Source organism: Dipteris shenzhenensis, chromosome 18 (assembly GCF_047967505.1).
Source record: "Dipteris shenzhenensis isolate YYH24624 ecotype China chromosome 18, Dip_SZ_1.0, whole genome shotgun sequence".
Taxonomy (NCBI): domain Eukaryota; kingdom Viridiplantae; phylum Streptophyta; class Polypodiopsida; order Gleicheniales; family Dipteridaceae; genus Dipteris; species Dipteris shenzhenensis.
Genome location: NC_141613.1, coordinates 6,562,712 through 6,587,916, shown reverse-complemented (window position 1 = coordinate 6,587,916; position 25,205 = coordinate 6,562,712). Strand labels below are relative to the sequence as shown.

The following is a 25,205-nucleotide window of genomic DNA, read 5'->3' as shown; positions in this document are numbered from 1 at the left end:
CCTTGGCTCTATCCATAGCCTGGCGGATATTAGCTCTCGCAAGTGCTAGCATCTCCCGCATCTGAACCACAAAGTTCATGGCATTGGGCACTTTCTGAGGTATTCCAACTATAGTTGGATTCGCTGGTCTATAACCATAGTTCAGCTCAAACGGACTGAACCCTGTAGAGGAATGTTTTCTATCATTGTAGGCAAACTCTAACAATGGCAACCACTTGTCCCATGTATGTTGCCTCAATGACACATATGCCCTCAGCATATCCTCTAAAGTCTGGTTGACTCTCTCCGTCTGACCATCCGTCTCAGGATGATCCCCACTACTCATTCCCAACTCAGTCCTTAGTGTCTCAAATACCGCTGTCCAAAATTGACCGGTAAATCTGACATCTCTGTCTGATCCTATGGATCTAGGCAATCCATGCAAACGAAATATATGTCTAATAAACAAATCTGCCACTTGCGGAGCACTAGCAGACTCTCTAGTCGGAATGAAGTGAGCCATCTTGGTTAGTCGATCAACCACCACAAGGATAGAATCATACCCTCCTTGTGTCGTAGGCAGCCCTACAATAAAGTCCATGGAAATGCTCTCCCACTTAGTGGTACTTCCAAGGGGTGTAAAAGTCCGGGTGGCTTCACCCGCTCGGCCTTACTTACCTGACACGAGAAACACCGTGTCACATATTCATGAATATGCTTTTTCATCTTTGGCCAAAAGAAATCTCGCTTCATGAGATCATATGTCTTTTCGACCCCTGGATGTCCCGCACATGGGCTATCATGGCACTGTCGAATGACTCTCTGCCTGAGATCATTTTGACTAGATACTACTACCTTGCCCTTTCTTTTCAGCATACCATCCCTTATGGTATATCTTGCATATGTTTGGCCTTTTCTGGATGCCAGGTCATCCTTTTCGTTTTCCCCGGGTTTTAACACATGAGCTTTAGGCCATAAGCTCTGGACAAACTCGTCCACCTTTTGAGTTTCTCTGATCTCGGTCATTAGAGCACTCTCTAATACCGTGAAACTCATATTGTGCATAATGCGAGACAACGCATCAGCAACCTTATTGTCCTTCCCTCTTCGGTACCGAATCGTTAAATTAGACTCCTGCATGAGCTCTGCCCACCTAGCTTGGCGGCCCCTCAAGTCAGGCTGTTTACAAAAATGTTTCAGAGTATCATGATCCACATCCACATAAAACTCTGAACCATACAAATAATGCCTCCATGTTTTCAAAGCATGGATAACAGCATATAACTTTAATTCATGAGTTTGCCAATTCCTTTGAGAGGGAGAAAGCTTCTTGCTTTCAAAGGCTACTGGCCTTCCCTCTTGAAGGAGAACTGCTCCTACCGCAATGCCACTTGCATCGGTTTCGAGGAACAACGGTTTCTTGGGATCAACTATTTTTAACACCGGTCCTGTGACCACAGCTTGTTTTATGGTGTTAAAACTTTCTTGTTGATTCTGTCTCCATATAAAAGGTACTTTATCTAAGGTCAGATCAGTCAATGGCGATACTATTTCGGAATATCCTTTGATATGCCTTCTATAAAATTGGACAAACCCCAAGAATGATCGCAACACGGTCAGACTCTGAGAGATTGGCCAAGTCAGTATGCAGCCACTTTCTTCGGATCCATTTCTACTCCCTCTGGAGTAATTATGAATCCTAAATATTCAAGCCTAACCATACATAGTATAGTTTTCTTTTTATTTATTGAACACTATTCTCAAGTGTTCACGATGCTCGGTAATACTTTTACTGAACACTAGAATATCGTCAATAAAATGTACTACAAACTTTTCGATATACGGACGTAGTAAATCGTTCATAAGCATGACGAATGTCACTGGAGCATTGGTAAGTCCGAAGGGCATTACTAAAAACTGATAATGACCAAACCTGCTTCTAAAAGCGGTTTTATGCACATCCTCGGCTCTAATCCAGATCTGATGGTAGCCCCACTTAAGATCTATCTTGCTGAAAATCACGGCTCCATGTAATGCATCTAGCAAATCATCAATCCGAGCCCTGGCGAAGCAAAAGGTGAGAAACTTGGTTGAATCTGCCCCAACTTGAGGTATTCTTCCAGTTGTCTACGCACCTCCGCCTCTTCAGTAAAACTCGTTCTATAGGGAGGTCTATTTACAGGTTCTGCCCCCGATATCAGTTCAATCTTGTGCTGAACATTCCGCTCTGGAGGTAACCCATAAGGTAGTTCATCCCTAAAACATTCAGAGAACTCCTCTGTTATAAGATTAGCCAGCTTGGCCATCTCACCACTTTGCGTAACATTAGTGCTAGCCGAAGAATCATCAACCGGCTCTACCGATGCCGTGCAAAGGAATAAAAACTCTTCTTGAGCTTTTCGGATTTCCATCACGGAAACCAACGGTCCCTGAGGTATATCTTTCTCACCTCGCAAGACATAAAGCACATCATTCATCTTGAATTGATATACGTGCTTTTTTCAATCAATGGCTGGATTCTTCCTAGAATGCCACGCCATACCCAGGGCTATATCCGCATGAGCAAGCTTGGTCATTTCAAAATCAAGCTTCTCAGCGTAGTCCTGAATACGAAGCTCCAACTGGGTAACCCTTTGGTCCCATACTTTAGTTGAACTTCCATCTGCCATCCTGACTGTATATGCATAGTCAGATGGACTTGTTTTTAATTTTAGCCTCTTCACGAGCTTGGAGTTAATCACATTGTGAGTTGACGCCGAGTCAAACAACACAATGACATCATGATTGGCCATTTGCCCTTTCATTTTAATCAACTCCGTATCATTAAAGGCTATATACCCCGTTGCTGCGGGCTTAGATAGGATGTTATCAGGTGCACTCGTTACTAGCTTAGCAACAAACACACATAACAAACAAGGTACTGACCTCTGAGAAGATCCCGCTAGCTGAATCTGCATCTCTTCCGCTCTAGGACTTCCCTCCATTTCCACGTCGCATTCTGAGACCACCATCTCAGCCATCCGACGATCTTTGTTACGTGGACAATCCTTCCACTGATGAGGTTGAAGGCATTCAAAACACAAGCCTTCTCTCCTCTCCTTTTCTCTTTGCTCTGGGTTTAAGGGAGACTTAGACCAAGCCCGGGCTGCCATTGGGGTTACTTTCCTCTTTACTCCAATGGTGGTACTTGGTTTAGGAGTTTCAGTTGGTTTCGCCTGCTTGGCTTGACCACTCGGCTGAGAACCACTCCCTTTACTAATCCATTTCTTCTTAAACCCAGATTTCTTTTGGTACCCATACTGGGCCCCGACCAGTGCAAACCCACTTGGCCTGCTGCCCTTGGCATCTTCATAGTTCAGGGCTATGGCTATTGCATCATCTAACGTGTTCGCGTACTTAGCCCGAACTTTCATTTTTATCCAATCATTCGATCCAAATATGAAATCTTTCACTTGGATTGATTGAGGCAGGGGTTCATCAACCTTCATTACACTCTCTCGAAACTTATCAGTGTATTCTGCCACCGATAAATTTCTCTGACGAAGGTTCCTATATTGATCCCAAGCTCGGGATGCTTCATCAAGAGGTAAGAAGTGTTTCCTGAATTATCTTTTAAACCCCTCCCAGGTAGTGGATGCTATACCATCTTTTTGTTGTTTAATCCACCACCGATCCGCTGCCGCACTAAACATGTGGGTGGCCTCGCGGATCTTCTTGATGTCATTTCTGATTTCACAAATGGCGAACGCCTCATCCCATTTGTGTAACCAGGTCTCAATGACATCAGAACTACGGTCATTCATCCGACCAGAATACTTTTCCGGTCTGTAATTGGCAATATTTGGTACTTTAGCCTTTCTAGGCTCGACAGTATAGACACTAGACTCCGGTTCCATTGGAGCCTTTCCCTTCTCATCTCGAGAGGTCTGGCAGACATACTCTGTATCACTCTTCTGAGTTCAGACTGCCCTGCATTTGTCTGTAACTGTTGCGCTAATAACTGCTGCAAGGCATCCTCAAGTAATGCAATCCTACCAGATAAGGTGTGAGCTCCTGGGCACGACACCTGCTGGGTCGGCCGGACTCCTGACTCACTAGGGTCCCTCCTGGAAGCCCCTTCTTCTGCTTCCATTCAGTTCAATGGGTGTTTTGTTTTTTGTTTTTTGTTTTTTTTAAAACACCGCTAGAAAACTGTATTTACAAACTGACACAATTCAGGGTATTGGCACTCTGACACAATTCCCTATACTAGGGAATTCCTGCAATCCCACATGCACATTGATTAGGCATTTGACACAGGCATATATCCCAAATAGCGCTTTTCCCTATACTAGGGAAGCTCCTGCAAACTAACTCTGATTGAAACACACAGGCATAGCCTCAAGCATAATCTGTCCTTGCTAAAGCATCATAAACTGCAAACTCTGCTACTACCACAAAAGCCTAATCTGCTTCTGACAAAACAGGAATGACGAAAACCAAAGGGAAAATAAATAAAGTGCTCCCTGGTCTTGTTCGCTCTTGCCTCAGCTCCACAAACAAAGGATGCACTCCTCTTTTTCTCTACCAAGGCGTAGCTCTCTGATTGAAACCTGCTCTCTGGTTTCGTTCCAATTCACGAACTAGTCTCCTATCTTTAGAACGAAGGACAGCGCCACCACGTGGCTCGCTGGTCTATTCCATGACCACGTCCAAACCCCCGAACAGTCCGTCAACCTGCCTTACGGGATCCCTCCACCAAGGATGCACAATAGTCCCGATAGCCAACGCAGGAGGGCCACCAATATCAATTCGTCGAGTCAGCCCGTCTAAGACTAGAACAGATCAAAATCTCCAGAACCTCCACGTGAGCGCAGAACCAGTCCGTCAAGCCCACGAACCATTATGCACACCACACCGCACTTCCTGCTCGCCAGTGCTGGAGGACCACCGTGCAGACACGTCGTTGTCGTTCATTATCCATAAATCGTCAATTGAGTCCGTCGCATGGAGGTCACGGGCAATTGCGAACAGCCCCGTCATATATCACGCCCACGCATTTGTCGTCACACTTGCGCTCCAAGCTTCGTCGTCGCATATGACATTAGCAGCTTCTTTGTATAATCCAGATCCAGACCTCCGCTGACGCCTACGAGGTACACAACATAGATATCCAAGGCAGAGGCAGAAAATTGAGCACCAAAAGGCCAGGCCCTGCATGGACTCTTCGTTTGGTTTGGCGCTCTGGTCCTTCGACAACCGTCCCTTGATCTCTTCCTGAAGCTCTGATACCAATTGTTAAACACTCTGATTTCTAACTACAGACAAATCACGGGAATAGCACCATATCTATCCTCCCAACCAACCTTGTTGAAAACGGGAGAGCTAACAGAGAATTCAAATCAGAAAAAACTTACGTGAACAGTTCATTCTCTTCTCTCTCTAGCTTCAACAAGCCCCATCTCCCTAGATGGATCTAGATGCCACATATCATCATAGGGCCTTCCTAATGCAACATTTCACCCCTCTCTTGGGATGCTTTAATATCCTTTGCCCCTAGGCACATTCCTTGCATTAGGCCCTTAGCCTTAGACCCACCTAGTCTGGTGCTATCAACCCTCACCTAGGACCTTGACATTAATTCCCTCCCGATCATTTACAGTAAGTGCAAACAAATATATTACAAATATAGATCCTTTGAGGGAAATGTCGACTGATTCTTCCGAGGTCATGCTACCTCGGCTAGAGCGTAACACATTGGGGGCTCAAAAAGGCCCTTTATGGATTGAAGCAGGCACCCCGGGCATGGTATGCCAAGATACATGCATATTTGACAGCCCGTGGCTTTTAGAACAGCCATACGGAAGCAACTCTTTATGCTTGATAGAGTGCTGCTGAATTTTTAATTCTCGTTCTTTATGTGGATGACATGCTTGTCATTGGGCCAGATATGGACAAAATTGCAGATTTGAAAGCTGATTTGCAGAATCATTTGCAATGATAGACATGGGCAATTACTTTGGCATCCAATTTGCATATGTTGAGGGGGGTATAATGATGAGTCAGTCCAAGTACATTGGACAGCTCTTAGACCTCTTCTAGTTTGAAGATTGCAAGCCAGTTTCTACACCATTGGAGCTTGGCTTTTGTTTCTCCTTCGAGGATGGGAGTGCACCCTTTAATGCCACCATTTATCAGCAGGTAGTGGGCTGCCTTATTTATTTTTGTCATACCCGGCTTGATCTTTAGTATGCCATCTCTCAGTCGAGCAGGTACATGCACATGCCTAGTACACAGCATTGGCAAGCAGTGAAGCGGGTCTTCCGTCACTTGAAGGCCACACAAAATTTGGGATTGTTCTATGGTGATGAGTCCCCACTGGTGTGCATGCTTTCACAGACAGTGATTGGGCAGGCTGTTATGACACCCGAGTGTCTCACAGTGGCAACTGTTTCATGCTTGGATCTTCATGCATTTCATGGTTCAGCAAAAAGCGGCCAACTGTTGCTACTTCCAGTTGTGAAGCAGAATACAGGGCAGCCTTCACAGCTACAGTAGAGTGTGTCTGGCTCTGTAATCTACTCGCAGATCTTGACATCAGCCAGCCAGCTTCTACTACCATCTACACTGATAGCTAGAGTGCTTTGGCTATTGCGAGAAACCCAGTGTTTCATGTGTGCACAAAGGACATTGAGGTTCATTATCATTATGTTCGAGAGCGACTGTCAACTGGAGACCTACAGTTGTGTTCCCATGGGGGACAACTTAGCAGATCTCTTCACAAAGGCTCTACCACGGTCCAAGTTTGAGGCTTTTCAACATGCCTTACGCTTGGCACCATTTGTTACTTGATGTTGATCTCCTTGTACTGTCATAGGTTGCTATATCCATCTTGGACGAATATGTGCAACCTTGATATAGTTTCAAGGTATACTTGAGATTATCCAGGATACTTTAGCCATACCATGGAGGGGGTTTTGCTAGCACTTAGCCTTGGTATGGCCTCGCAGGCTAGGCTAGTCTTAGGTTGACTTCATTGGTCAACCATATGGTTGACTTCGGGGCCATATAGGCTACCCCTTTGTACTTTCTCATTATCCATTTGCAAGTACTCACATTTGCTTCAGCTTGTTGTTTGCTCCCTTGCATTCCACTCCGTTTCCATTGGTTTCTGCACCCAACACAGCAATCTGTACCTCTCCACTCCACCATCTTCAGGAAGGCACAACCTTCACTGAATCCTAGAAGAAGCATCCCTTCTCAATTGTGCTCAAGCCACTGGCTTGTCTTTGTAACAAAGGCTAGTTACGTAGTTGGCTATAGCTAGTGCCCTTGGGATAGGGCTTGATGAAAGAAAGAAAGAAAGTCTATTAATGTCCACTGGAGAACGATAGGTCTATGGGACATCAAAAAGTCCAGCTAATACATCCGTTTAGGGAGGGCACAATGCAGCTCCCAAGAGTCCATAAAGTGACTCTGACTTATTTGTAAGATACCTACATTTTAGTATGAAAATGAAGACAATAAATGGCTATACATCAGTTTAAGACTGAGGGTCTTTTGATTTGGACTTTGATTCCTTGATGAGGACCACGCCCTCAAGATATACCGCCCATTTTCCATCCTTCCTAGTGTTGGAGAAATCATAGCCAAAGAGTGTGGTGGTGTGTTGTGTGATGTGTTGTACTAGGAGGTCTAGTAATGGTTCATGTGTGAGTGCCACGTGTCATCCCATATGCACTTGGTGCTAGTATGTGTGTGTGTGTAGCCTATGAAGGCTTGTACTTCACTTGTCTCATTGAGATGATGAAAGAGTGAATGAAAGCCTTTCATTATGTCTTCATTTGAGAATCACTTCTTCTCTCCCTAGCCTATGTCTCTCTCTCTTACACGCACACTCCACCATGTTTCCTTCCTTGGTATCAGTGTAGGTTAGTATGTGGCCTGCCACGTTATCATCCTCTTCAATTCCTAACCCTAACTTTGCTCAGCTCTCTTCTATGCAGTCGCCTCATTTCGCCTCTCTTCTTGCAGCATTTGCTTCTGTTTTCGCCTCCTAGCGAGGCCTCTGCACAGCCTGCCTTCATAGCTGTCTCTATTCGAGTATTTTAGGTGCTCTTGGCAGCCTTCCTGCCTACTGGTTGGCTCTTTTTTTAAGGCGTCTTCATGTGTGTGATCACTCAGGACTTCTCCAAGCATTTTGGTCGCCAAAATACACTTTCATGGTGCTGCTGTTGCATAGCCGACCACCTGTGTGCATTCTTTGCAGCAGTTTGAAGCGTTTGAAGGTAGTTCCGAGCTATCTCTCAGCCACTTACATCAGCTAGGGCCTCTGCATAGCCTGCCTTCATAGCCGCCTCTATTTCGAGTATTCTAGGTGCTCTTGGCAGCCTCCCTCCCTACTGGTCGGCTCTTTGTCCAAGGCATCTTCGTGCGTGTGATCACCCGGAACTTCTCCAAGCGTTTTGGTCACCAAATGACACTTTCCTGGTGTTGCTGCTGCATAGCTGACCACATGTGTGCATTCTTTGTAGCAGTTCGAAGCGTTTGAAGGCAGTTTCGAGCTATTCCTAGCTCTCCAGCATTCATATACCAACCATTTTTCACATTGGTGACCTGCCTTTGCAATTCAGAGTGCCTTGCTGAGCCGCCTTGCAGATTTCGAGACCCGCCTTCGCATTTGGAGCACCTACAGCTATCACCTAGCCATCTACATCGACTGCCTTGCATATTTCGGACCTGTGTGTGCATTTTGGAGTACTTCAGGCCTTCGACTAGCTGCTGCAACTATCTACCGGTCTCAGCCCGGGCAGAAACAGGGTTTCTTCAACCTCTGTTAGGTTTGGAACAGTAAAAAACAGAATTGTCTTTGAACTGATACACTTTTCTCAGTCAAATTGGAGAAAGGGGATGACCCCAAAACAGAGGTGACTGTGCCTGCAGAAAAGAAAAAACTTAAGAATAGGTTGAAATAGTGCTGCACAGCAGTCAAAAATGCCTCCAAAAGAGGCAAAATTTATTGTTTTAGGCTTGCAACCTGTGCACCATGTAGGGCAGGTACAAATGGTCTCCGTCCCAAAAAGAGAGGCAACCAGTCAAGAAACAGCAGGAACGTCTCCAAAATTAAGGTGGCCTGGTTCAGAACAGCAATAGAGAGGCTGTAGCAGTTGAAATTGGAGAAAATTCCTTCAAAAAAGGGTCGTCGTGGTAGGAAAAGTCTCTCTCTGCTTCAAAAGTGGTGTCTAAGGCTGTGGAGGTGCTGGGTCACAGAAACCAACTCCTAAATCACCCCGAAATGAGATGACGAGCTCCAAAGCTGAGGCGCGCTGCTGTTTGAAGGCTTCATTCCAGGAGAACTTAAGTGACAAAAGCAGGGCAGCTGATCAAAAGCGAGCTGAACAGCTTTTTTTTTCGCAATGGAGATCGAGTTCTTCGGGACAAATCTGCCCTAAGGGTGCGGGAGCTGAGAGGAGGTGCATGGGAGCAAGGGGCAGTCTTCTCTGATAATTGAGAGTTGGTGGGGGTGGAGAGCTAAAAAATGTGGAGCTCAGCTGAAATGAGATTGCAAGAATGAAGTACAAGAGGGTTGCCAACATGACAAAACCCTACAACCCTAGGGTGAGCCAAGGGTGAGTCAAAACTGACTGTACCACTAAATGTGGTTAGGGTGAGTCAAAATTACTATACCACTAACTGAGGTTAATCTTATAAAGGAAAAAAGTGCCCCTAATCCTTATTACATTGTCCACTGCCTTGGAGATTAATGTTTCTAATAATAGGTTGGGAAAAAAGCCCCAAATGGGCAGGAAGGGACACGTGTCACCAATTGGTGCTTCTCCCAAGAAATAAAGAGGAAGTTTCATTAGATTGACTTCGGTCAAAGAAATTGACTTTGATTAACTAGACCGAGTTTTATTTACTTTGCTTTGCATTGGTAGAACTAGAATGCATGCATTTGGCTAACCTCTAATGGGTTCAAGTATTGGATATTGTTTGTGCAAGTGTAGGACTTTGTAGAGTGCTAAGTTTTCCCACTTTTTAAGGGGAAAAGGACAAGACACGTGGTGCTCCAATTAAAGAAGGCCCCACTTGAGCTAAAAGCATTAAAGGCAACCCACTCTATGGAGGAAAGTGCTTGCTTTGGATTAAGCCCAAGATATTGGAGAAAACTCGACTTTCTAGAGAAAAAGTGCCTATTTTAGGCTCAGCTTTTAGAAAGCACATGCTCTCTAGGTGGTTGGCCTAGTCTATAAAATAAGGGCCTCTAGGCTCCCAATTGTATTGAGAATTGTACTCAGCCTCATGCTCCCTCTATGAGCTAGTTGTACAACGTTATTCTATTGCAATAAAGACTAAGGGGGTCCATCCCTTATTTTTAGGCCCTAATGTTGTGCTCTCTCTCTCTCTCTCTCTCTCTGTGTGTGTGTGTGTGTGTGTGTGTGTCTCCAATGAATCATATACTAGTCCCAATTGTTAAGTTTCTCTCATGTTCGTGATTTACAGCCACCTTGATTTCTAGCTGCTTGTGTGTGCGTTTTCCAAAGTACGAAGTGATCAAAAGGCTGCGATATGTTGTAAAAGCTGTATTTGAAGTCCGGTTGAGGTTTCAGTGGTATTAGAGTGAAGGTTTGCCACTTTCCTTGGTGGCAGCGATCCAAATACTCGTCAGATGAGGGAGAGACATCAATGAATCCTTGAAGTTTGTCCCATTGTGGCTAGAAAGGGAATTCTCAACGTCAAAATCTAGGCAAGTGCCTTGAATGTTGTGTCCATGGCACAAGCGATTGAATCTTCAATCAGCCCTTGAATTGCAGTGAGTTCTGAGCAGAAGAGCAGATCCATTGATTCATCATATTAACTGATTTTTGGCTTGAATCTTGGACTATTTGTTGCATCATACAAGCAAAAGCCACTCCCACCCTTACTTCATTTTGCATCAGGCCGGCTCCCGTCTTTACCTGTACGTGTTTACCTCCTTGAGACTGCGGGGTTTTGCAGTTGGCTATTATTCTGGTTCAGCCAGAATCAATTCGGGTTCAAATTCTTCGTCTTGCACATGATGGTTATAAAGTGAGGTAGTTCAGACACTAGATGGCCCTACCAGGGGCGTCCCATATGAAGAATTTGTCAAGAAAAGAATTGAGGAGTAAGAATCATTGAAGCAAATACCTCGATTTTGCACTTATTTTAGGAATTTTTTTTAAAAACATTTTAGGAAATTGAGGAGCAAGTTAATCGAAGGCGTTCTCCTACTCCTCTTGCCTCAAAATAATCCGCAAGACAACGCCCTTTTTCAAGAAGGCGTTCTCAAAGTCCTTCACGATCTCGAAAGCACTATGCATAAGAGAAAGAAGAAGGTGCCCAAAGTCCCATAAGTCCATCAAGTTCACCACTTTTGACAAAAAGTATGGAGCAAGTGAAAAAGCTTTGCAATTCATCCAGCAGTTCGAGATAGCTTTCAAAATAGGATGCTACCGGGAAGTCAAAGTTGAAAGTGCTTATGCTTGGGCACTGATGACGACATAAGTGTTGCTTTGCTTGGTAAGTATGTCTTCCTTTTTTTTCCATAAATTTTCTATTCTTTTTGTTGATGAATTCTTGATATCCATACACCACATCCATGAGGATTATCCCATGTGAAATGTCTTGGCTCTGTAGATTGTCTTTAGAACAACAAACAAGGTGGGGATCCCATTATGGCCCTGCCTTTTGGAGTGTCATTATAAGTCCAAGTGTAAGTAGCTCGATAAATATTTCGAATAACTTGTGAAAGGAAACGATAGGTGTAAATTGGAAGGAAAGGAAAAGAGAAAAAGCAAGTGAAGGTGAAGGAATATCAGTAAAGGTACATGAGTAAAAGAGAGGAGAGAAAAGAGGTGAAAAGGTGTATGTGTGTGTGTGTGTGTGTGTGGTGGATGGGCCATTAAAGAAAAGTGGGGACAGAGTGCCTATTTTGGTAAAAGTAATATAAATGTGGTGTCATACAAGAGACAAAGAGAGCCTCCATCTTTAGAGAGAGATACCTAACAAAAGACAAAAGACAAAAAAACATTTAGGACCTCCACAAGCAAACAAAAAACTTAAACCCTAAACACACTAGAAGCCCTTAAACTTCTACATTTAAGCCTAATACTAACCATAATTTGCAAGGTCAAATTGACCAAATGAACTAACTTCAAAACTATGGCCCTGATTAGCAACTCACTAACATAGTCATCCCTTAGGACCCTTGCAGGGCCAAAAATCTAAATTTGTATGATTGGACGTATTCTAGTCTTGCAAAGGTATATAGTGAAATCTTTCCACTTCTTTGGTGCTTCATCAGATGAAGCACCAAAGAAGTGGAAAGATTTCAAGAAATAGTTCTATGAGTAGTTCTTGCCTAAACATTTCTTCGATGATGTCCACATAGCTTGGGAAAGCATGAATATGACAACTTCAGATACTGTCGAGACTTATAATCAGAAGTTTTGGACAGCTTGTCTTTAAATCACTCAACGATGTCTCAGGAAAGACTAGCTTTGAAAGTATAGGGCTGGCTTACATCCTAGTATCCGTGCCCAAGTAAGTATTGAACCCAAGGCAAAACATCGAGACTTGATTAATTCAGCCTCATAGGTTGAGTTGATGAAAGAAGATTTGTTGTGGAGAGTACAAGCATCAAAAGACAAGGGTGGAGACTCCATTAGAAGGACTACGGTACCAGTACAAAGTCAAAGGAAGTTTCAGCCTCAGAAGCCAAGGGGTTCATCAAAGCCCTTTAGAGAAAAATTGAAGTTCACCCTAGAATAGCTTGAGACCTTCCGAAAGGAAGGAAAGTGCTTCCATTGTGGAAAAGTAGGGCATATGGCTGCCGAGTGCCTTGAAAAAGCTCTGGGTTTGACGGAGCAGAAAACGCCTCAAAAACCACTAAAGACCTTGGTAGGAGGAGTTTCCGATGTTTTGGGGAGGTGGCCGATCTTGAGGCTAGAGAGCTTTGCCTTTCATGCGGCAAAGTGAGAGACTGATTTTGTTTGATCCAAGTGCAAAGCAAGCGACCAAGATGATCTCGCCTTGCAACTAGGGATCAAGACGGAAGAACGAGGACAATCTCTCGATGCCCAACAAATCTATTGGGGAGAATCAGTACCAATAACTCATTACGGATGGGTACCTCATGAAAGATGATCACCTTTGTGTGACCTAGAATATGCGAACAAAAGTTTTGGAAGAATGTCATGCCCCTCCATATGTGCATCATCAGTGTTCGTGACTGAATGTCTTGCATGCCAAAAAGTTAAGTGCAACATACAAAAGATTCCAACACATTTGATGCCGCTTCCGATACCGCAGAGGCCATGGGAGAGTATTGCTATGGATTTTATCTTTGATCTCAGGAAGACTTTAAAAGGGGCTTTTCCTGTAGAGCTGAGTGGTGTTGTATGCAAATTGCAATAGTGGGAGATATTCTTTCCACTCAGAAATCTGTTCGGATACATAATACTTTTAAAGGTCTAGCACCATGGAATTAGCATTCTCTCCTTGACCGTCTGTCTGAGGGTGAAATGAAGATGAGAACTCCAATTTCATATCCATAGTATCAAAAAATGCTCTCCAGAATAAACGGGTCATTCTTGGGTCTCGGTCACTTACTATCAATTTAGGCATCCCATGGTGGTTGAAGATTTGTGCCATAAACAACTTGGCCACATGGTCCACTTGGGAAGGTGGTTTTACCACCTATTCTGCGGGCCAAGGATGGTATATATGCAGCTGATCACCATGTTCGAGACCTCGATACAGCCTTCTCTCAGGTCTGGGCAGCAATCGAATGGTCACAGCAAAAGCAAAAGAAAGTTGCAGATAAGCATAGGAGGGAAATGAATCTCCAAGAAATAGATTGGGTACTCCTCAAGTCTAGAAAGCCAGACTTAGAAAGATGAAAGGAAAAGAAAAGGTATACCCAAAGTTTCTGCCAAGCGGTAACCCGTCACCAATCACAACCTGATAAATTCCTCCTAGCATTGTCTGCAAAAGCAACAGACACAAATGTGCCGGAATGAGAGCATGCACAAATTCACTAAAAATAAGGGAGAGCTCAGTAGTGCCTCTTAGGTGTCCTGGTGTCAAATGATGGGAGGGTAGAAGAGAGCATGAGGAAGAGAGAGAATGAGCTTGGCATTTTCACTAAATTGTAAAGGGGCTTGAGGGGAGGAGAGGTAACAGAGGAGTAGGGCCAACCCTTGTGGTAGAAGGCAGCTTTATATATGGCAAGTGCACATGTAGTAGCTTACCATGCATCGATGCAAGGGTAAGCCACAAACGTGAACTCTCTACAATAGTGTTGAGGCTGGTTGGGACCTCAAAAGAATCCTCATGTATACAGTGTGCATTTAAAAAATATAGGCGTTTAATATATTATACATTTTGGTATTTTCTTGAAATAAAGCATAAACCCATTGTATCTGGTAAACCTTATTCAAAAAATCCCCTTTCCTTCTTACATGTAGGTGGTCGATTGGGTAGTGAATCCCTTAGCACATTAAAGATATCTACTTCGTGAATACATGTTTTCCTATCTATTGATTTTAAGGAAGTTAAGCACATGCATTGTTACCATTTTGAGGATCTAGCTATCAAACGATGAGTTGGAATGTGTCAGTTGAGCATGCTAATTGTTAGAAGATATTAGCCTTTCAAGACGGTTCAAGGATATTTACAGAGAGGTTGTCGATGCCAACTTGACCATTCAAGAAGACTATGGAACACAGGCAGTGGCCTATGAATCCCAACAGGCTGATTGTATGTGAGAGTCAGTTTTTTTGCAATGAAAACAATGACTTTTTCTCTAACTGCTTTCATTATTGCGATAACCAGTTGTATTTCCAACATAATCTTTTGGATATATCATGCACACAGATTGCAAAGTTCTTATCTGAGCTGAGTTATTTCAATATTAGCAAATGCTTGTGCACTCCCAGTCCTTTTAATTGAACATTGAACTAGCAATTTCTCTTGGAAGTACTTTGTTTCATTAAAACATAACTGTCAGATGAAACAGAAATGAGTTTTCGGTTTCTGAAGCAAATGGTCCCTACTCATTTTTTGGATTGATATTGATTCCGATTTTTTATCCGTGGTCTTTGTGTTGGCAGGTATGGGAAATGACAGCGAACAACATCATTATGGTCTCCGCTATTGGAAATGATGGGCCTCTCTATGGAACTTTGAACAATCCTGCTGATCAAAGTGATGTTATTGGTGTTGGTGGGATTGATTATAGTGATCACATTGCATCGTTTTCATCTCGTGGAATGACTACCTGGGAAATTCCCCATGGGTATGGATGCTAGACATTCTACTTTCGTCTTTAAAATATAGTCTTCACTGAAACTTTCGTCCTAAGAAAACATCTTTCCTTTAAATTTGTGCAGCCCAATCATAAACTCAAAGTTAAGGTAAGTAACTAGGGCAGCGTGGCATTTCAAAATTTTAGAAAAGAGCTATTCTGGCAGGCTTTATTTTGATTTAATGTGCTGCTTGGAAAAAATCTGAAACCTTTGAGCGCATCCAAAATGCAGTGTTGAAGAGTTGTAAATACAGTTTTTGGAAGTCAAATTGATTATTGCAGTATATGCAATTGCCTCCAAAATCCTCAAGCATTAGACATGCCATGATTTTCCTGTTGTTTATTCAATGCGTGATTGTACCATGGAGAAATCCACACCAAGATGTACATAAATATTGGTGAAGAACTACCTCAGTAGGAATGACTGAAACAGAGTTAAAGTCTGATTTTCAGCCATTGAATTTAATAGCAAGATCCTTTTGCTTCTAATACTTACCTGGTCACTAAGATATGCTCCTGAAAGTTTCATGGAGCTTTCTATGTAAGAATAAGAGTCACTATATTACTCAAATGTAATATTTGGAATGATATTTCTTATTTTACTCTCCCATTAGGTTTGAAACTGTCTTTCAAAGCTCTAGATTGTAGTGGTTTTCAAAAGGACATTCCATGTGTATTAATGATAGCTCCTCTGAAACACCAGTCAATTTGGAAATTTGTAGGCAGGTGAACTTGTCATATCTGGACAAAGTATTGCAAAGCCTGCAGGGCCCGCATTGGCCAGCGTGATTCAGGACAAATGATCTGACCTTGCTTTAACATACGCTCATGTAACCTTTTGTGATCATTATCAACTGAAACAGTGGAACTCTCATATATTAAGTTTGCAAGAATCGTCTCCTGCCAAATTGGAAGCAAGCCACACGAACAAACTGCGACAGCTATCAGATGCCAGTGGACAATTGTCAGCACTAATAGAGCATAGTACAGAGCAAATCAAAATTTTAGAACATGCATATAAATCATTATACAACAAATACAAGGAAAGTGGTGAAGAATTGCATCACAAAAGATATAACATCCCAACTTGAATCTGAGTTACTCAACCAAAATGAGGATGGAATGGAGGTACATGCAGTTCTAGAACTCATCATCAAAACCTTATCTTTATCTCTCACAAACATTCCTCTTGACAAATGATGAATCAATATCGACATGCAAAATCTGATGCACACAGTATTTATTACTCGCAGCATCAAGTACCCGACACTGTGCCACATTGCTAACAAAGACCTTATTTTTGTGCAATCCACAAGAAAAGAGAAACCCTAGGAGCACTCATGAACAAGACAAGGAGTAATCAAACACAAAGCCCCATGGAAGGAACACAAGTCAAAAACTTCCATTCAAAGCATCGGACGGGTAACAAAATTGGTCCGGGGGAATGTTAATCCTATGTGAACAAGAACTTAGTAAATATGTAGTGTGTGTGTAAAGGGTAGCAGCAAAGCTCCTCTTGCAACTACATGTGCTTGATAGCATATTAGAAAGATCTCAGTCCAAGTTGTGGCCTGCTAGTATTGTGATAATTCTTTCTATCTTAAAACGTGCGTTGCCCTATCAGCTAGATTTAGATGCTCGCTTGGGAGAGACTAAAATGAAATCGTTTAGACTTCACAAGCAGTTGTAGCTTGAATGAAGAGATTTTGGACGACTTTTTGATTAGCCTTCTCCTTTAGTGCTAGCCTTCGGCTGAGTTTGCCCTTCACCTATGGAGTGCAGACAGAAACTCAGTATGAAGACTTTGTATAAAAGGATGCTCAAGTATGTGTGGGTGGTATGTGTGAGAGCATATTTTTATACTATGGTCTACACCCATTGTGGGGCATTGATGACGTCAGTGGGGATGTCATAGTAGCTAGTCCGTGTTATGCATGATGGAGTTTATGGTTTTCAATCTTATGAGTGACTATCGTGAGATTGAAACTGCACTATGTTGTGTTCTTAGAGGATGAGTTTGGGAATGTTCCTAGATTCATCTAGGTATATTGGCATAGTCAAAACTTTCTCTAGGAAAGATTTGACCATATTGTTCTATTGAAAGAGGGCATACTCCATCTATCCATACATGTTTCCCTCTAATTTCAGCCCACTTCTTATTTACATCCCATCCCATCCTTTCCTCTCTATCTACATGGCTATGGATGGTCTTTTCACATGTTGGATACCTCGTGCCACTTAGCTTCCATGACAACAATAGGTCACAATGGGCCTATTGACCTTTATTGTGAGGCTTGACCCCTGAGGTGATGCCAATGCAAGCAATCAGGCCTTGTGGACACCTAGTCGTCCTGCACTCTGCATCAAGAACATTGAGAAATTTCGTTGACCATTCTCTCATCCAGGACTTTGAGAAAGTCATTTACCATTTGTTTAAGACCATAACCCATGGACATCAAACTAACACGTGTTTGCACTCACACACTCAAATATATCTGTGTTGTTGTGCTACATAAAGTCCGTCAATGGTTTCTCTAAAGAACACATGTTTTTAAGTTCTTGTAACATTCAAACTAGAATATAACGTTCCTTTCCTCTTCAAGAATGATGATAGCATTTGGGAATGCTCTCAACATCTAGTACATGGATTTCAAAGTAGCTTCTGATAAGGAAGTGCATGCCTTTCATGTTGGAGAGAAAGGGAAGCAAATGAGGCAAAGGAGAGGGGAAAGCAACCAGCTGCCATTAAGCAACAAAGTAAGAAAGACAGCATGTGCAAGAGATGTAAAAAGATCTCACACAAAATTCGAATTGAAAAATGGAGCCTCTAGTTGATGTCACAGTCATTGGCTTGTTGCGTAGTCGAAATATGATGCCTGTTTTAGCAACTGTATATTCGTGGTCTTTAGCTTGCATTTGAAATGGGCTTGATGTGCACACACTAGTGTGCATGAGGATGATCATGATGCTACACATGTAGCTAGGATACACTCAAAAAATAGACTATTGTGAAGGTCACATCTGCCTCACCGTTTAGAATATGATCTTAGTTTGTCCTCATTAAATTGGTGGTCATTGCCTAACATGGCCCAGCCCCAAAAGCCATATTAAAGGTGCTAGGTAAACAAGTAATGGGGTACTGAAGGCCTTACAGACATGAGAAACCCTAGGGGATGTGCAAAGTGTCTCACTCTTGTATGACATCTTGATAATCCATGATCAAGTGAAGGGTGATCTAGTAGTATCCAATAGTGGCAGACTCGTTTGTTTAATAATCATGTGGAGTCCACCTCACACACTAGCTTCAAATTGTCACTAGTGGTGACTGGCTAAACACTCTATCATGTGTGCATGGGCATCCTATCAAAAAGAGTCTAGGGAAACCGACCAGTCAATATATTGCCTCGCTTGGCATTACATCATCTTCATATCATTGAATATAAGGAAGGTGTCTTTCTTTGACAATTGTGAAGGGGACTGAGAGTTAAGACTCTGTGAGTCCCCAACTATGCCAGTCTGTCCTCCCTTACCTTGCTTAGAATGAAACTGTTATCTCAAGTGGGCGAGGGTAGTAAGGGCGGACTTCTTGATACTTGCAAGGGCCCATTTTTCATGTTGAGTCTCTTGGACAATTTTCTCTAAAGAGACTAATGATGCGTAGTCGTTCTAACAAGGAGAGATCTTCTCTTTGCAAGGTGACCTAAGATTGGTGTTGATATACTTCAATAGAGAGTTGATTTTTTTTTTCTTAAATCAGAATTTAGAAATTGCACCCAAAAATAATTTGGTTGGATTATTGGATATGTGAAAATGTGGTCTAAATGCCTTAGGTTATGGAACCAAATGGAACTTTTAAGAAATGGAAGCAACCGATTTGGATAGTGATACATGTAAGGGTTATAACCATTCAATCATGACTTCAAGCCAAGTCACTTACTTTCTTTAAAGATGATTTTTTAAACAAAAAACTTCGATCTCATTTGGAGACTAAAGGTTTCCTCAAAAGCTATTTGCAAAAGTTCTTCCATGAAAGTGTTTAAGCACATATCCTTTAGTATTACTTGTACATTGTATCTTATCCTACGGTATGCATTTGTTAAATGTGAAACATTTCAGCGATACGGTCTGCAGGGTCTTGTCAAGGGTGTGGATCTTAGGAATAAAAGATTCTGCACAACCTCTTTGTTCTTTTGGTATTCAGCTTTTTACTGTGAAGTTCCCTTGGTCAACTGGTTCAATATATGTGTTTGGCACTGAGAATATAGAAACTGGTTTACTCATACAGATGGAAATGTTCCCGTATTTTGAAAGCTGCAATACAATACCGGCTGAAAATTTTGTTACAAGTTAGTGCTCACTGTCAATGACAAGATAACAAGTGACTGGTTTTGTTCAGCTCGTTGCACTATCTGCAAGTGCAAACATGATTTAACCCGAAACTCTCTGTAAGAAGTCACAATGCATTTTCAGCATATTTCAATTACTGGTCTAGTTTTTAATCAGATAGAACCCAACACAAGCCTTGCAATGTGTGACCCAATGATGACAAATTGTGAGAAGCCTCGTTCCAAAGCATCGGTATTGATGGACCTCTCGCTAATGTACTAATCATCTTATAGCCCTGGAAGGGGGTGCTACCCCTCTATCAGATCTTGGTAATCTTTTTGAATCTCTTTGTCAAATCAGTGCACCATGAGTTTTGGCAAGTGCCTGTGCCTTATTTTCACTGGAGGGCTTGCTTCGTTTTACACATTGATTGGCAATTGAATGCTGTGGTCGAAGCTTTAATGATTTATTCTCTGTTGCATCATCCTGTAAAGAGTTATGGTATTGTGGTAAATAATACCTGAATAGGGAGGTTTGTCTATGGAAGTTCGTGTTGTAGCTTGTGCATGGACTTCAATTCTTATTTTGTACTTCTGTAGATTGTGGACATTAATTTAGATACCAGGATGTAGTTTTCAATTGCATATTGTCGCATATGCACTCCCTATGAATCTATGTCTTGCTCTGAAAGTAATGTTGATGTGATAAAGGTATGGACGAGTAAAACCAGACATTGTAGCATATGGAAGGGATATCATTGGCTCAAAGATAAGCACAGGCTGCAAAAGCCTTTCAGGAACCAGTGTGGCAAGCCCTGTAGTTGCTGGTGCAGTGTGTCTACTGGCCAGTGTCATTCCGGAGGCCATTCGTTGGAACATAATTAATCCTGCTAGCATGAAACAAGCTCTTGTTGAGGGTGCAGCCCGATTGAATGGTCCTAATATGTTCGAGCAAGGAGCTGGCCGATTGGACTTGTAAGTGTGCTTTCTGAGCTTGGTTTACTGCACTAAGAACCCCCTTTTTTTGGGCCGGGGGGGGGGGGGGGGGGGGACTTTCCCTCATCACACATGCACGTGTGCGCACACACACGCACACTCTCTCTTTTTTTGGTGAGAATTCATGTTTGTTTACATTACAAGAAATAGTTTCCAAAGAGGGAATATCTGCCGAAAACTGCCCTTGGCGGCTCCCGACCGTGCTCTCTATCTCTCTCTCTGTGTGCGTGCGTGCGTGTGTTTTCTAGAAGAGATGCACCGTTCAAGTATTTTTCTGCTTGTTCCTTTCACCGTGTTCAGCTATTTGCATACCGTGATATGACTTGATTCTTTTTGTACTTCATCCTATTTGGCGACAGCAATCCTCGATTTACAGATCCACACTTGCTCCGAGCTGCTTAGAGCTTCCCAAAGACCTCTCTAACCATGAATGGGAACTCCAAGTTTGTTGCAGTAGCCACACATTAGACTGAGTGCTGTTGTATTTGCCACACTTGCCTCTCATATGAGCTGGGGAGAAGAACATCGTGTATTTAATCATCCTTGTTGTTTCATCATTTCCTAATTTCATCCATAGAACCAACATTGTGTATGTAATACTGGACAGATCATGCTGGTGCGGGTAACTGCACTTTTAATATTTTGTACACTTTTGTACTTACTTTTCTCACTTGACACATGATATTGCTTTGTGAGCTTCTAGTTATTTTTCAGATTTTTCATATCTCTTTGATGTGTGAATGTAAATATAGCAAAGTTCTTGTGTTTATTTTGACTTCAGGTTGGAATCATATGAAATCTTGATGAAGTATGAACCTCATGCAAGCATTTTTCCTTCCACAATTGATTTTCTGGATTGCCCATACATGTGGCCCTTTTGTCGGCAGCCTCTTTATGCTGGTGCCATGCCCATAATCTTTAATGCAACTATTTTAAATGGTATGGGCCTAGTGGGCTACATTGAGAATACTCCTATATGGAAGCCATTTGATGAAGCTGGTGGGCTTCTGGATATCCGTTTCACCTACTCTGATGTCATCTGGCCATGGACAGGGTTCTTGGGGCTGCATCTACAGATAAGAGATGAAGGTGCTGATTTCTCTGGTGTGATAGAAGGGAATGTAAGTCTGTCTGTTGTGTCACCGTCTGGGAGGGGGGAACCATGGCAAAGAAGTGAGTGTACAGTTCATGTGAGAGTGAATGTTATTCCCACTCCTGAACGTGAACGTCGAATTCTTTGGGATCAGTTCCATAATGTGCGCTATCCACCAGGATATATACCAAGAGACTCATTGGATGTACGAAACGACATCCTTGATTGGCACGGAGACCATCCTCACACAAATTTCCATGGCATGTTTGATATGCTACGTGACGCTGGTTTTTACTTGGAAATACTGGGTTCTCCACTAACTTGCTTTGATGCACGGCAGTATGGGACCTTATTAATGGTAGACCTCGAAGATGAATACCACAAGGAAGAGATAAAAAAGATAGAGGATGATGTCAAATTGTTAGGCTTGGGACTGATTGTTTTTGCTGATTGGTACCATGTCGAAACAATGACCAAAATGAAGTTTTTTGATGATAACACTCGGAGCTGGTGGACGCCAATTACAGGCGGAGCAAATATCCCAGCATTGAATGATTTACTTCACCCTTTTGGTATTGCATTTGGGGGTACAATTCTTAATGGGCCTTATTCTATCAATGGAGAACGGGGTTTTTTTGCCTCTGGCACAGATATTTCAAGGTTTCCAGCTGGTGGTTTTGTGCATCGGTTCACGTTCCAGGATAGTACTAAGGGGAGATCAGGGGTGTCCTTATCTCAAACGTCTCTTCAACCACAAGTAAGCTCTCCCAGAAGTATGATTTGTCAACGGCGTCGCGTGTCGCATCTAGCATGCTGCGAGGTTTGTGTGCGCTTGTCTTGCTTCTGTCATTGCGTTGTTTCTTTGCTTGCCTTGCTGTATTTGTGTGGCACTTTGTTTCTGTTTGCAGAGTCGCGTGTTCATCATCTTTGCTCCTTGCTTGCTACTGTGGGTCCACTGTGTCTTTTTCCTTTCTTGATTATTTTGCTCAGTTTGCTCGTTTCTGTGTCGCAGTTGTCTTGGTTGTAGTTGTTGCATCTGTGTCATGAGTCTCTCTCTGTAGCTTGCGCTGCCTCTCTTGCTTGTCTATTGTCTTTGTTGCTCTCACATGCTCGCAGGAGACATGTGGGCACTGTAGTTGTGCATAGGTCGGCTGTTACTATAGCTAGTCGATGTTGTGAGCTTTGCTTGATGTGATTGAATTTTACTGTACTAATTTAATGTCTATATGTTGGAAAGGTGGAGGGAGCAGTACTTGGTGCTGTAGAAGTTGGAAAAGGTCGGGTTGCAGTCTTTGGGGATTCCAATTGTCTGGACAGCAGTCATATGGTGATTAACTGCTACTGGTTGATCAGAAAGCTCTTGGAATTCACTAGCTATGATAGTCGGGACCCAGTGATTTTTGCCCCTTCAAAGCAAGTAACTGGCATAATTGGTCCTGAGGGTCCACTTCCATCTCGAAGAGATGATGTGAACTTTTCGGCATATTCATTAGTTCTTGGGCATGAGCTGCGATGTGGTAATGATGCCCGCTTCGAGGTGCATGGCTCTAAAGGATTTACTATACCTCCGCAAGGCCCATTTCGACAACGCCAACCAATGGGAAGGAACTCTCATGGACATGATCCATCGTCGTTGTCTGTGTCTTTTGATGTACCTCAAATAATGCAGCCACACATACCAAGGACTGATTCGGGTAGGAACTCAATATCCATTTCTGAATTTCAAAGAAGTGGTACAGAACTCACTCAAACCGCTGTTACGGAAAGTAGAGAAGAGAAGATCCTTACCATATTAGATGCAGATTTGGAGGGAAAAGACAAGTTAATTGAACCACAGAAGATGGGAAGGGGTGGCTCCAGTCGAAAGCAACAGCAGAATATTGGCTTAAACTTTGGATGGTTAAACCATGATGAGGTGAACCATTGGATCTTATGCTATATCTAGATTGCTTTGATATTGATCGTTTGCCTTTCTAGACATGTTTGCGTGATGCTTGTCAGTCCACGTTAGGCCTGAGACAGTGGGTTTGTGCAGCTCGATTCATCAACATTGCTGGCTGTTCAGTGGCTCATCCCTGTTCTCCTTTGTATAGCAGGTAAGATCAATTTGAAGTCATGCAATGTAAGGTTTAAAGGACTTCTGGCCAGATTAGATGGATCAGATAACAAGTTCTTGACTTCAGTTTTTTTTTTGCCTGTTGGGCTTTGCAAGCTGTATAAACACAGATAGATGATATACTTTGTGGTGAATTTTGGTTAGGCCTTCTCAGAAAGAGATATGCTCATTATGCAGGCTTTATGTTGATTTTTGGTCTGTGGCGTATGCAACAAAAACGGCGGAAACGAGCACGTAAAGGATCAGCTCGTTCATTGCTAACTTCTTAGAAAGGAAGGCTTTATTCTCTTCTGGACATATGTACAATTTTGCAATTGATGAGTTCAGGGTTATCACTGCAGTAAGCATGATAGAGGTCAGCTGGGGTGCCACTTGTATACTAGTATGGCCCATCGATGGCAAATAGAAAAAGAGCATTAATCCATGGAACCACCTTGTTTGGGTGGTCTCACATATCTTATGTCATCATTGGATTCAAATTGGAATCCCTCTTTGGTTTCCATATGAATGATAAAGAGGTTCAGTCACATTTGCTTTGGACTGAAATTGTGTTTGACCAAGCTTGGCAGTCGTCCATGATGATTCTCATAAATTTTACCCACTTAGCTAACCTTTTGGGTCGTTTATATTCACGTGTAATGAAAGAAAGCATGGTGTGCACACCGAGAGAGAGAGAGAGAGAGAGAGAGAGAGAGAGAGAGAGAGCTTTATTAATATCTTTGGAAGACTAACATAACCCATGAGACAGAATACTGTAACGCACGAATCACGTAAGCTCATAAATGCTTCTTGTGATCACTAACAAAAACATCAAGGTGCAAAGTTCAACTGCATTGATGTGGGAGGACTCAGGGTTCAATGCTGGAAGGAGCTCAATGAGAGCTTGGATCTAACCTGTTCCTAGTTTCTAAACAGGGCAGGTGGATGGTCAACTATCTGTAGAAGGATGCCTTATCATAAGTGGATTTGATGAGATGGTGACTCACTGACACATGGACGATACATAGGCTGTAACACTATTTCTACTGTGACAATATTGTATACATAAGCTGCCCTAGCTCAGCTTAATTGATGTCAAATTAAAAACGACCACTGGTTGGTCCAAAGAAGGCATTGACAACTGGAAAAGCTGAGCAATTAACCTTCTAACAAAAGGAAAACTGAGCACTAATTCTAACAAACACACACTGCTTGTGGCCAAAACAATTTGATCTTCATTCCATTGATTCGTTAACTCAATATGGTCCCTCCCATCAGCCGATAAACTTTTTGTCTAGCTGCTTGTCCAAACGGCTATGAAATCTCATGACCAAATCTCCTTCTGCAATATCCTTCTTGTTGCATAATTTAGTGTCAAAATGTGCCTTGCGCCTTATTTGAGATGCTTCC

General features: G+C 42.6%; 1 protein-coding gene across 1 annotated transcript in view; it reads left to right on the top strand.

Annotated features, from left to right (window-relative positions):
- Window positions 1–24,992, top strand: part of S1P (SITE-1 protease) — an 87,638-nt gene extending 62,646 nt beyond the window's left edge. Inside the window, exons 5-10 of the mRNA XM_087389292.1 lie at window positions 15,093–15,277; window positions 20,323–20,586; window positions 21,389–22,457; window positions 22,938–23,615; window positions 23,736–23,796; window positions 23,994–24,992. Of these exons, the coding sequence (XP_087245418.1) occupies window positions 15,093–15,277; window positions 20,323–20,586; window positions 21,389–22,457; window positions 22,938–23,615; window positions 23,736–23,796; window positions 23,994–24,085 (2,349 nt within the window). The 3' untranslated portion in view covers window positions 24,086–24,992. The remainder of the gene's footprint in view (window positions 1–15,092; window positions 15,278–20,322; window positions 20,587–21,388; window positions 22,458–22,937; window positions 23,616–23,735; window positions 23,797–23,993) is intronic.
- The last annotated feature ends 213 nt before the right edge of the window (window positions 24,993–25,205 follow it).